Raw genomic sequence first — 14,360 nt, forward strand, 5'->3', positions numbered from 1 at the left:
AGAACCCCATCTTAAACCAAAACAGCTCAGAAAGGAAATGTAATTCAAAATATTGCATCTATTATCACCTTTTCCAATGTATCAAAAAGAAAATAGAATTCAAGGCAATTCACGCCCTCCAGCGCTTATTTATTTTCCGTTAGACGCTCTTAAAAAGCAATTTGGACCAGAATAAAGGGCGTCCGCCACATATCTACAGCTTGAATCTGCAATGAGTGAGTGTAGTCGCAGCCCCGCATGTAGGAGAATGCAGACAGGAGGGGAGGAGTTCGTGTCTTTTACTTTTCAAAGCTCCTCTGGTAGAAGAGCTCATTCTTTGCCTGGAAAACCGCGGAGTTGGCGTTGAGGCGACCCGGCATGTGATCCCACTTCAGCCAAATTACTCGCTTCAACGCTGCAGCCACCGATTAAACTTTCCATGCTGTTGCCCGTCCGACTGACAGCACTTTGGAGGTTCGTGTGGACCCTGTTCGCTCCCACTCGCTCGCTCGCCCGCTGCGCTCCGGCTCTCCATCCTCGGCTCTCCAGGTTCAAAGGGGCTCACGCGGCCAGTGGAGCTGGCCTGGGTCTCCCGCACGCATGGAGGGAGACGTTATGGACAAAGTGGAAGCCACGGCGACGGTCCGCGACTTCGACCCCATCAGCGGGAGCATCCCGGCCACCAAAGTGGAGATAACCGTGTCCTGCAGGTGAGTCCACTCGGGTGCTGATGCTGCTCCGTTTGTGTCAGGGATTTGGGAAGCTCAGCACATTTGGGTTACATTTGGTTGTGAAAAGGAGTCAAATTGGACAATATTTTAAAGGAGTAACATTTTTTTGTTATCGTTTTTACATTTGAATGATGAATAGCCCTAATTTCACATCCGATCTTGAAAATTCCCTGAAAAAAAAAACAAAAAACAAAAAACCAAACATGCTGAAAATAAAAACTTTGCTGCCCACCAATAAATCCGCAAACATGAGCTAAAAGATAAGACAAAATACATTTTAAGTAGTGTTTTTCATTAGAAATTCATGCAGCTACTAATTAGAATTGCTGTGATGTTCAGAAACCCAACCCCCCAGTTATAGAAAGCGGGAAATGTAAGACAATGTAAACTTTTACGCATATTTCGCCCTTCTTATCGCTAAGATTTGCACTTTGGTGTCTTATTTTCATAAATCGGGTCGGATACGGCACTGTGCGTTGTGCGCGCGCCTAGTCGCGTGCCTCAGGAGACGTCGAACGTCGTGGAGTTATTATTGGCGTGCCCGAGAGGTTTCCCCCGAGGCAGCGTGTCATGTGTCAGACTCTGCAACTGCTTGTCAGGCTCCCCAAAACGACTGTAGTTTGTCACAGAGACGTAAAGATAAACACTAAACATTTTTTTCTCTCCCAGCAGCCTTCAGCTGAACCCTACAGTAGATTCAGGGAGAAAAATATCACGGAGATGACAGGAGCCGGGTCGGCTGGATAGGGTGGGGCAGCACTGGTTGCAGGTAGACGTACTGTATACAGTATGGTGAGACATATGTAAGCCTATGAGTGCAGGAGGTGCAATTTGAATGAGTGCTGCTCAGGAAATGTGATGTAAGTCTCTGTTTCCATGGCCTCCCCAGCTCATTTTACCCTGTTCCACAGTATTTAGCTCTTTGCACCTCCTGGCTACATCCATCGTCTTGTGCATGTAAATGAAGTAAGTAAAACCACAAGGGAGAGATTTATCAGCTAAACACCCTGCTGCCATTGTTTTCTTCCCCTCGTCTGCATTATTTACTTAGTCAGTTGCCTGGAAGGGGAGTTGACTGTCGATCTTGTTTAAAACTGTGCTTTTTTATGTTTTTTTTTTTTTTTTTTTTTTTTTTTTTAAAAGGGCGTTGAAATCTTACCTTTGTGAGTTTAACAAACAGCTTAACAAAACCAACAAAGCAGTTGGCATTTTATGCTATATTATTTATGCTGACATTTTATGCTATATTATATTCTGGATAGTAATTAGCCAGATTTCAAAAACGTGTCAGCTGACCTTTATGAGGCGGACAGGTGACGGGATGAAGATTGATTTTTGTTTGATGGAGATGAACCACATTAAGCCCCGTAGGAACATGCTGCTGAAACCCGTGTTTATGCAACAGAAATAGTCAACTGTGTAAAATTGTGGTAAAATCGAGTGTGTGGGAAGATTGCGTTTGAGGCTGACATGGAGCTTAGGATGTGTATGCGTTTTTATCCAGTGCGGGGCGTTTGTTACGAGTAGCAGCTGGACTTGTGTTGTTTCCCTCTTGGAACACACTGTTGTTTTTTTTTCCCTGCAGACCTAGAAGCTTTAAGATGAGTCTCTGTTGATGCACCCAGGCTCTGCTGATCTGTAGCGCCCTTGTCATTAATTTCTCTCTAAACAGTAGCTGCTGGACTCAGTTTGTTGGAGAAGAAAAATGTATTCCTGCTTTCACTGGGGCCTTGAAGCATTGTCTGCCTTAGATGCAAAGGCTTCAATTCCTGTCTGTTCTTCTTTGTGACTTGTGGGGATTGCTACAGTCTGACCCCTGACAACTGCTTCAATGGACAGCTCAAAAGTTGAACTCATACAGAATACACACCAAATGCATGCATGCAGCTATTCCATCCACTTATCAGGAAGTGTGTATTTTATCTATCCAGTACAAGCAAATAGAAACAATCGGTGTTATGTGGGGAGGAGAGGCCCAGGCTCCACAACTCTGTGTAATTGATTTAGTAAGCCTGAGAGCTCTGAGATTGCAGCACACATGGAATTGAACTGTGCCGTGCAGCCCTACAGGCATTCTCATAACCCTCTGCCAATATTGCAGCAAGCACCCCCTGACAAACTAGGGGGACTCAGGCAGACAGCCACTTATCAAAACAAGTGCACATCACTGTGATAGCACATTGTTCCCTGTCTATGGCTCTGATTGGTTTTGCTCACAGGTCAACCAGTGAGCCGTACCCTGAGCATCTGCTTCTTAGCTACAAGGGCTGCACTCTAGCTCAGCGATAAGATGGCTCTTCAAACTCAAGTAGCCTCTTTTCCTACATCTGCCTTACAAACACATTTAAGTGAATACATTTCACTGGATTAGGACCAGTTGTCCCCCTGGTGTTTTTACAAGCTTGACCCCCCCCCAAGTGTTGTGTGACAGTAATGAATGTGTTCATTTGTTAATATTAAAGCAGCTCTGGTGAATGTTTCATAGGTTGTCTATGTGGTTTGCTACATCACGCTTTAATTATGAGCAAAGTAGTAAATGCGAATCCTTGTGGATCGCAGAATGTGCCCTCTCTATATCTCAGCTTACCAGACTGTCTCAGAGTTTCCATGTACAATGACTTCAGGGAAACTGGGGCTAAAGCTCTGTGGCTCCACTTTTAGGAATGAACGCTGGAAAAAATGTGCACACAGACCAAAAGAAAACACACACACACACACACACACCCTAAAGGCATGACACGCCGAACTTCATTTAAAGAAGATATTTTCCTCTCTGTTTCTTTATGGCTCATCAGAATGTGCATATAAATCCAGTAATGATTTGTAAATGTTGTGTTTACCCTTTACGCTTATGTGACCGGAACAAGGGAGGGGAATCAGTCTGATAAGCTCAGCAAGCCTGACAAAGGTTTACAACCCTTATCAGAGCAGAGTGATGGAGGAGGTGTGTGGAGGGAATCCTGCTTCTGAATTATTAGTTTTTCTACATCTAATTTTTTAGATAGTTAGGAACGAGTGATGGAAATAACAGAACGATTGGGTGACAAAGGAAAAAAATAGGCACATTGTATCATTGTGAGTACATTACAGTGCACAGTAATGTACTCACATTGTATCATTGTGAGTACATTACTGTGCACTGTTCACATGCATGTACTTTCAAGGTGGGATATGGAAACAAGAAGGATGCTAGAGTGGTATCAGGGTCACTATTAAGGGTCATTTCATGGACTGCAACATGGAGTTTTTTAATTAAAAGCTTCTTACTATAAACCAAACATTTGCCTTCCTCTGTTATGCTTACGTCAAAGCAAGTTGTGCCACAAAGTTGCTGTTCTGACTTGGGAGGTCTTTCATGTGACTGTTTCAGAGTCAGAAACTCTTTTTTTCTGATTATTCCAGCACAATTAGCCTAACACCTCCAGCAAGCACAAGGGCAAATGTTTATTATTTATTTCCCCACCAGCCGAAGACACCAGGCAAATTATAGCAATTTATTGGTCCTCTAGAGCTCGTCAAAATGCACACAGGTAGGCTGTTAAAAGTAAAACTGGCTGACAGAGCCACCCTCCCTTTCCACTGTGGTCCACCTCCCACCTGACAGCTCGAACATCAAACATTATCAGCCCCCTTCACCCATTTCACGAGGACAGACACTGAGAGCTTGTCCAGCCCCCACTGCTCCCTGCTGATGCTTTAGTGCCCACTGTAACCATCCATTTGCTGTGATACATTCATTAGAGTAGCAATGCATTCAATCGATGCGTTCCATAGCTTGGCGAGGGATCTAACTCATCCGGGCCACTCAGCTCCTGAGGGATTAATTACCTGTTGAAACACACAAAAAGCCACATGAATGCCAGTGTCCTGTGACAAATGTGTGCGGGTGGGGTTCCCTGGTGCCCAGGGCCACTGATTGCTGTCCCTGCGAGGTCAGTTTGAAAACTTGAGGCATGCCTCGTGATCTGGTGTCTTCCTGAGACAATCACTGCGGCAGAGGGGGAAGCCTAATGAAATCATCAAGACGATTAGGATGTTTGGTGTCACTGTTCGATCCAGCAAGAACTACTGCTCGAGCAGAGCAATTTGGACTCGAGCTGTGTAACCAACCGATTGTTTATTTGAATGTGTTGTTATGTTGTGTAAGTTTGCTGCTGTTGTTATGTTAATAGCTCTTATAGCTGCTACTCTCACTCAGTCTTGAGAACCCGTTTAGTTTAGCTGTGACCTGTTTTTTTCTGGTTGAAACATCCTTTTGTTTTGCCCTGGCAGGCAGCAAGTTTGAACTGAACTAGTTCGCATTGTGCAAGAACATAAAATATTAATAAAAGATCTCTCTGAGTAGGAGAGAAATTTCAATTTGCAGAGTTTTACTTGTGCTTTTCATATTGTGATCTGGGTTAAGATTGACCTGAGGCGAGCTCACAGCTTTTATCTCGCAGGATGGCTTGTGTTTCTGAATGATGTGTCGCATCTGTTTTGGTGATCAAGGCTAAGAGACACCAGGGTGCCAAGAGGAGGCAGATTTTCATTTTTTTTCTCCACTTTTGCGGATGTTAGATTGCAGCAGGCTAGTCTCACAGGCCACTGAAGCGGATAATTATGCATGAACCCCTGACATAGTGAAAATGAGTTTGGATCCCAGACACTTTGCTTGTGGTGGTGTCGGTGTTATTAATATATTTTCATTTGGGATGTATGACAGCAGAGGGGGATCCCATGGAAGCACAATTGTGGTGCCATGCCAGAGGTTTATAACACTCTGCATGTTGCCTGCCTTATGTGAAAGTGTTGATTGGAATGACAGGGAAAGTCAAGAGTGTGTTGTAGCAATAAGAGATCAAAGCAGTCCCTAGTGGCTCAGAAATATCAAGTTGCTTTTGTCACTATTTTCAGAAAAACTTAAGGGTCAGCAGAGCATGTTGGAGGATTTGTCTGCGAGGGTGTATTTGACCTAACATCACAGCGTGTCTGGGAAATGAGAGCTGGTGGCAGATTTGTACAAAGTGTGACAGGTTACTCAGTGAAGATTTCTCCACACTGTGTTGCATATGTTGAAGGTCTTCCACTCGTTGACAGTCTTGGCTGAAGGGCTAAACGAGCTACTCAGTGTCATGTTATTGTCATCTCTGAGCATTTTTTTTTTCCTGTTCCTGCGTTAGAGTGGACATGTTCTTCAGTAGCCACAAGGGACATTTCTGAGAATGTGTGTGCTTTTGGTGCAAAGCTATGCATAATTTTATGTGTATTTAGTATTCACAATTGGGAATTTGATTATCAGTCATTTTTCACAAGCTACCAAGCAAATGATTATAAGTTTGTGGAGGAACTCAGTCAAATTTTCTCTGAGGTGTGTTTTTCAGTGTTAGATGCTTTCAAACGGAACATGTAAGGTTGTATATTTTTTTTAAGCAAATTGAGTAGTGTGAACCCAGGTTCAAAGCTGTAGGAACTAGAAAGTTCTGCAACAAAGTAACAAAACAATCAATTGTTAAAAGATGTTTAAAATTTCAATTTATAAAGTCTTGAATACTCTAAAACCTTGGATATGGGCCATTGCACACATCTGTGATTTGTTTAAATAGATCTGGCGCTGTGCTTATTGACTGTTTTTTTTTCCCCAGGTGGAGAGGCAACTAATGAATCAGAGTTTAGGTATTAAGAAAAGATTAGAAGGGAATAATAATGGGGGTCTTGCCTTCCTTCATTTCACCTGGCTACATTTATGAAAACTGGTGTTAGAAAAACAGTGTGGATTGGATTGATGCAGATGTACAAGTTGACTTCCTGTAAAGAGATGGCACGGTTTAAATAATCATGTGCGCAAATACGGGCTAGAGCCTGATCGATTTATGGCTACTCTGCAACTTCCCTGTTGGGAACGCAGATGTTTGGAACACCACAAACACAAGCACCAGCTGATCTGAGCAGAGCTGGGCAGAGCGTAAATGATTAAATAACTACACAGAACAAATGTTGGGGAAATGTTGTGTGTCACATGTCTGAAAGTAAAATAAAAATCTACTGATATAATATCTGAACTTTAAATGACCAAATATCAGTATTGGTCTTAAAAATCACTTATACAGGCATAGTTATTACAGCTTTTATCTAATTAAATTAACTAGAGGAGTATATTTGTCGAGAAACTCATTTCCAGCCCAGTCAATTAGTGTGTGTGTGTTTGAGTGCATAGGTGTGTGTCACAAGGTGGTCTTGCGTCTTTTTTCCTTCCAGCGCTAGCTAGTGTTTCTCATTTCATGCTCATTACAGTTTGCCACCACCCACCCGCTGTGTGTTGCTTTCACCTGTTGATGCTCAACATGTGTCCACCACCAATCACGCAGCTCCAGTTCTCTAGTTCTCTAGTTCCACAGTATACGGTACTCTCGCAGCTTTCTAATGCTTTGCTAACATCAATTAGTGATATCATTTCTTTGTAAATTATCATCATCACTGTCCTTTTCACTCCTCACTTGGCAGAATGCATGCAGAGTCTTCTTTCAGTTTAAATGATCAGTTGCCAAAATATGCATGAGCTGATTCTTTACTGTGCCCAGTGTGGTTCCTGGTGTACAATTTAGAGTGCTTTATGTTGCCAGTCTGTGCAGTAGCTGATTTGGATACTGTGTCCCTGCCAAGATATCTGTATTTTGGTTTTTTCAGTAGACTAAGTGCAAAGTGCTCTGCCAAGGGTTATAAGCCGTAAAATATCAGTATATCTCTCACCTCCTTTCTCTGCACAAACCCGAGCTGTCACAGTGTGCAATTAGCAGCGTTATTATTCCCAGATCGGACATTAGTAACACACCAAAAGCCAGCCTGAAACAGGGAGTCACAGCGCATGTGCTTTCTCATTTATTACGCGAGCAGAAGAGCAGGTTTATGACTGATCTTGTCACTGCCCATGAGATGGCTGCCCAGGGAGTGCTCTGCTGCAGGTACTGTCGACCTGGAGAGATTCGAGGTAGAAGCCGAATAATTAAACAGATGGAGGAGAAGAAGACACCTGGTGCCATCACAGTGAAAGACAGCAGATGTGTGTTTCACTAATAAGGGGACCAGATTGTGTGACTAATCTAACAGAGGGGAGTTTTTTGAGATCCAGACAAAAGCAACAGTACCCAGTATTGACATCACGCCACCAAATACTGACATAATACTACAAAACAAAACCACACATATATTTCATCTGCTGTCTTTATTTTTTGTTTAAATCTCAGAGAAGGTTCTCCTTGTATGCCTGTATCTGATGAACTTCTCTTCATGGTATACTGTATATAATTTTTGTTTTAGAAAAATGCCCTCAAGGACCACTGAATATGTCTCTCTACATAATGGGATTCCTCTTCTTTGTAAAGAGTACAGCAGTATATACCTTCCCTTTTTTGTTTTCTGACCCTTTGACCCCTTACATCTGCTCAAGGGTGTGTTAGATAAAAAAGTAGTCCCAAGGTCTGTCGTCAGTCAAAGCAGAGAGGGCCACGAGGCAGAAGAGAAAGTGACGTGACAGAGAAGACTTGAAAATGCAAACCATCATTTTATTTGACCTCCCAGCCTTCTCCATCATCTCTAATGTATTATACAGATTTTTCTTCCTGTAAATCAGTGAGACTTGACTTTCAGGCTTGCATTTGTCATGTCCTCTTAAGAACCAATGAGGCTGCAGCTCATTGGCCAGTCAGATTCAAGACAGTTTTAAACTGCTTTCCACTGAATTAGATACCATTTCTCCAACTTGCCAATTAGGACTTTGACAACTTTAAAGAAGCAGAGCAGAATTAAGGGACTGGCGACAATAAGGGACTATGGGCACGGGAATTAAATTCTACATTTCTTAGTTTAATAATCAGCCCCATGGACCATGGAGCTGCTAAAATATCTCCAGGGATCTGACCGAGAGGGAGCGTATTCCTAATATATTCTTTTTTAATTAGAGTTCAGCAGCCAACCATGCTTTAGAGGTCAAATCTCCTTCATACTGGGCCTCCAGTGAAACCATTTATCAACTGCAGCCCTTTTTGACACATTTATATAACCACAGAGAGTTTGCAGATTTGATTTAAGAGCTCATGCATTTCTGGGGTGATGCTAATTCAGCATTTACAGAAATTCCTGGTTCTGTCTTATTGTATTTATCAATTGAAGTGTGCATAACCAATAACTCTGAGCTGAACTCACTGCTGAATAAACAAACATTACTTTGTGAGGGATGATTAGGCAGAGAAAAGAAAGCTATTAAGATTATATTCAGTTTTTTTTCTCACGCTAAATTGAATTTATTCTTGTTAAACATCTAATAATGCACTGCTGACTCTGGCTTCAAGCGCAATAAAATATGAAAAGCTTAAGCAAGAAAGAGGAGATTATTGCACTCAAAATTTTAATGAAGGTGACGAGATCAAGACGAATAGGAAAAAAAGGGGTGTTTGCTGTTTTCATTACACGTTTCAAATGAGATGGCCATAGTGATCACCAAAGAGTTAGGATCCAGGAGGATACATGAAATGGTGTGAATGAAAAGTAGCTGTATCTAATTACTTTTGTCCTACTTTCAATGAACTTCATCTTCATCAACAAACTTTTCCTACATTAGCTTTCAGGATAATGATCTTCTCTTATCCCACTGAGATTTGCAAAGAGAAGGAGTTAACTTTTGAAACAGGCAGCGTTACTTCAGTGAAAGCAGACGGATTATCTGAGATGTTAATACCCGTCCTACGGCACTGATGTGTGTACTCTGGCCATGTGCACATTAAGCTCCTGGATTAATTTGTACAGGTGTATAAATCTGTATCCTAATTATTTCTTTTTGGAATAAAAATGTTCGGCAAGAACAAATTAAGGTTTAGCAACGTAAATGAAGGCTTGTGCTCGACAGGAACACGGTGCAAAACTAAAACAGGATGTCATGTTTTCCACTCTTGTCTGCTCCGGGAGAAGGGATGAGGTGATGGACAAGCTAATTGTTTGAGGGTAATGGGTGCCAGACAGTAACAGGTGGATACAAAGAGGCGGTTAGTCATGGATGGCTTTGTTGCCTCCAATGATAATTGCACTGACAATTTTCCAACTGTAGTCAGGTCAGCCCAAGGCTAATACCCAATAACACTGCATCTGTCATTTCCCCACGTTTCCCTGTCGCAGAAGATTTTGTGTCCAGGAATGGGGAATTACATGTACACGAATGATGCCCTGTTGCTTGGATTCAGTCCTGAACTCTCATCTATATTCATTGAAATCCTGCTGTCCCCCGAAGGGAAGAGGATTTTTTTTTTGAATTATGATGAAGTTATTTAGTAGCACTTCTCACAAGCAGGAAATAAAAATAAGGCCAGTTTGTAAGCTTTTAACGCTTTACAGATATGCTAATTAGATCCCTGAAAACATCAGGAAAATGTCTTCCGTCTGAAATGGTAAATGATGATAGCAGCATTTTATGCTGTAAAGGTGATCTCTGCCTTATTAGAATTTGTACAAAGAGGGCATATTAAGGGGAACTGCTTGGGGTTTTGGCTCAAAATAAGGATGACATGAATAATATTATTGCTGATTGCACCTTGTATCTCGAATGAGTCAATAAGCCAATCAGAGTGTGTGGCTGCTTGAAAAGGTGCAAGATGATGATGATCAGTGTTAGCAAACTCAACAGACCTTTCAAGTGAGACAGGGTGAATATTTTATTTAGAGAATTTAATATTGTCGGATGTTTTCTTGTAAGGCTAACTGGGAACTAGTCTGAGTGAATGTGACCTACAGTTCATGGACACAGAGCTGTACCAATACTGTATCAAACTAAAACTCATATGAAGCCATTTTTTTTTTGTCCCCTAGAAGCTTCTAAATGAGATTTGGCCCATAGATGCATAGTGATGGACTTCAGTCTATTGATACTAATTTGAATGGTTCAATAAATCCTCATATATAGTCTGTTTTGTAGCTTATTGGTTCATCCCGAGTCACGAGAGGAGCAAGCTGGACACCTTGCATTCACTCTGTTGCTGCAGTAGAGCTGCTAACTTGTTAATTGCCACACTTTCGTCTGTGTTGTCATGGACATATGAAGAAAACTGAATGCTGCTCTCAGTGTTACCAAAAGCTGCTCACTGGGTTGTACATGAGTGCTGCAGAGAGGCCCATATTTTTAACCCACACTAATTGGAGTTTGTACTGCAACTAATAATTATTTTCCTTACTGATGAATCTGCTCATTATTACTTTGTTGGTAAAATGACAGAAAATAGTCTGAAATCCTCCCACAGCTGAAAGTGTTGACCAGCATACGGCTACATGAAGTAGAAAATCATAGTTAAGAAGCTGCAATTGATTGTTATTAGCAGATTGTTACCTAAAAACGACGCAATGAATCAATCAGCAATAAATTATTACTTGTCCGTCATTTTTTAAAATTATTGTTGATAAATCAATGTTGTACCTCTAATTTGAATTATTTTCTGGTTAAGCTGATTGGCACATGATTGGCATAGAAATGACACACTTATAAGCCTCTGGGAAACTATATTATATTGTACCGAGCCTCCAATTACAGTAATACTAAGAGAATGTTTGAATGCTCGTTACATTTGTATTTATTAGTATTTGGGAAAATGTGTTTCTATCAAAGGCCCTGCTGTTCCTGTGGTTTTTTCAAAGTGTTTTCCTTTTTTTTCTGTATGACTCACTTAGATGGACTCAAAATTGCTTAAAAAAACCTTGTGAATAAGACTGTAAATAACTTGATCTCTATTGCTCAACCTGGAACTGCTCAATTATGGCAGAAATTATACTTGTGATTATTTTGGTTAGTGCTGAGATCAGGATTATTTACCATGATTATCCATTAAATTTTTAAACATCGGGCATTATTCGGATCTTTTTTTTTTTTGTGCTTGCTTTTACTTCTCACATTCCCTGGAGCCAAAGTTTTTCCAAGCAGCTGTTTTACCTTCCCCCGTAGCTCAGAGACTGCCTTTTTATCCTTTTGGTTTGAGCTGAACTAAACATGCCGCATCTCAAGGGGTTTAAGTTTGGCTTTTTTTAAGGAGGGGTGTAGACACAACTGTAAAGTAAAAAGATACACAGCATTTCTGAAACAAGACAAAAAGAGGATATTATTGTAAAACAGACTTAAACTTGATTTTTGTGCTTTTATAATCTTTGAAAGTCAAAATTGTAATTGAAAGTGCAATTAAATTAATTACACAGCCATAGCTACGTGTAATTCAACAGCTGTCATATTATGTTGCAGCAAAGGGTGAATCTGTTTATCACTAATGAACTGTTCATCTGTTTCTGTTGACTGGCCAGCTGCAAATGAGGCTACTCAATGTTTTCAGTCCACTTGCTTCGTCTTTAGATTCACATTTATCTACTAAACTTGAGTAAGTGAAAGAAATCTGACATGTATGGAATGTTTTCTTCAAGTTTTGCTTTAGTTTAATACTCATGTTGCGGTCTTTTTAATTAAGGATTACATAGTCTTGATAGGGGTATGCACTTTCTGGGAGTGTTGTAGTGGCAAATTGCTTTTATAGGTTGTGTTCATGCTTTCAAAGGCACCTCTGCCTGTGTCCTCTTTTCACTGAGCTTTTATGTGCTTACTGTACTGCACACATGGGCGGTGTGGTTGTTGAATTACCATGCAATTATTATTTTGTAGCTCTCTGCATATAATATTCTGTGAGTTTACAGCATGAAAGAAGAAGCATTTATGTATTGCATGTGTACAATTATTGCCCTGCGGTCTTAAACCGAAATTACATATACACACGCAGGACTCGGTTTTCCCATTTTGATATGCAACTCTTTTATTCTCTTTCAGGAATCTGTTGGACCGAGACACTTTCTCCAAATCTGACCCATGTAAGTTCACAGCTTTTATGATCATAATTGCGGCTTAGATTTTCCTGTGGGAAGTTTTACTCAGAATATGGTTCATTGACACCTCGTCTCCTTTTACAAAGCTTCACTTTTTATTTTTGCTGAGCTTAACTTTGATTCAGTTTATTGTGCTGTTTCAAAGTGTTCCTTCAATAACTGCATATCATTTGCACAATAATGTGACAACCTTTCTTTGCCGAGAGCTAAAGTACCTTAATGCATACAGGGTATAAACGCCAGCCTTTGAATACAAATGGCTATCTGTTGGAGAGACACATGGGGAAACGCCATGAAGACATTTTCTTTGATACTCCCTGCAGGATAGAGAATGGAGGGGAGACATTTAACTTAATAGGGAGGAGGTACAAGCCCTTTGTGTAAATAAGCTAATGGGAAAATACCGCAGACACCCTGTATTGTATTTGCCTGAAACTGAACGTTGGTATATATATGACAGATCATGTCATATTCATCTGCCTCGGCCTTATTTAAAGTCACAGAATCTAATGGGAATCAGGAGAATCCAACAATTACAAAATTGTGTTTTGATTGCATGGGTGCTGTTGTGTTGGAGGGGCTCTCAATCTTGCTTTTCTTCTTTGATTGTGGACATCATACCTAGAACCATGAAGCTTGGCACTTCATTATGCTGTCAGGGCCATATCAGGATAATTAATCATAAATGTCAGCAAAGAAGGAACAAAACAAACACAATGTGAAAAGGCAGGATTCTTGATTGAGATCATCTCATGACTGTGTATTCCTCTGCTTTGCATTTTTTTTCTCTCTTTACTGCTACCCCATCCTTCTTCATCACTTCTCAGTGGTTGTGTTGTACACCCAGGGCGTGGAGTCCAAACAGTGGAGAGAGGTAAGTGATCACAGCCGTTTCTCTGTCAACACAACTCAATCAGCCCGTCTCTTCTCCATGACATCTCACTCTCTGTTTACCCCACTCTCCCCCTAACCTCTCATGTCTCAAGGTAAATGCTGTGAGTGCCAATCATTTGCAATTGACTGACCTTGTAAATACTGGTGCCCTGGTTGGCACTGTGTTAGCTGTGACTGATTGAGGTGGCAGCTACATGTATCATTAAAGATTTTCCCCCGTGTCACAGTCCCCTCTGGCTCCCCCTCTGATCAAAGTAGACAAAGGTTGCAGAAAGACATTCGGCCCTTCTGGGATTGTTATGTGAAAATGTAATCACAAATTAAAGACATACAGTGAAACTGCAATTTAAATTAAATCTTGGTTCTTATTATTTTTGATCTGAAGCAGTTCAACTATTCTCTGTGCTTTCACACTCTGCGCCTGCTGACCTTAGAGATGCTTTGGTGTTGCTAGCACTCAGTGGTGTGATTCCAGATTTAAATGGGAAAAATTTGAGACCCAAATACAATATTAAGGTTTTTTCTTATATTTTTATTCTTAAATTTGTATCCCCAAATGTAAGATTTATTATTTCATGAAATATAATTGTATAAGCAGAAAAAAATCTCAGTTCAATTGGCAAACCTAAGTGATAATCTACACCCGTACTCTCTCTGCTAACTACTGTATGAACTTCTGTATAATTGACTTTACACTCCACTATAAATTCGCTGTAAATTACCTTAGTACTTGTTAGTTAAGAGAAACTACAAAAAAGATATGAAATGAGCTCAGAGAAAAGGGCAGTCATTGTTTGTTTGCTCCATCAGTTTGTTTATATTGTCTAAAAGTAAAAAAAAAAAGAAAAAAAAAGGTGAACTTATGACTGAGAACAGAAA

General features: G+C 40.7%; 1 protein-coding gene across 1 annotated transcript in view; it reads left to right on the forward strand.

Annotated features, from left to right (window-relative positions):
• The first annotated feature begins 381 nt into the window (after positions 1–381).
• cpne5a (copine Va) overlaps positions 382–14,360 on the forward strand; it is an 82,392-nt gene continuing 68,413 nt past the window's right edge. The window contains exons 1-3 of the mRNA XM_030733419.1: positions 382–689; positions 12,532–12,572; positions 13,415–13,461. Coding sequence (XP_030589279.1) covers positions 580–689; positions 12,532–12,572; positions 13,415–13,461 — 198 coding nt within the window. The 5' untranslated portion in view covers positions 382–579. The remainder of the gene's footprint in view (positions 690–12,531; positions 12,573–13,414; positions 13,462–14,360) is intronic.

This window comes from Archocentrus centrarchus, chromosome 7 (assembly GCF_007364275.1).
Source record: "Archocentrus centrarchus isolate MPI-CPG fArcCen1 chromosome 7, fArcCen1, whole genome shotgun sequence".
In the NCBI taxonomy this organism is placed as follows: Eukaryota; Metazoa; Chordata; class Actinopteri; order Cichliformes; family Cichlidae; genus Archocentrus; species Archocentrus centrarchus.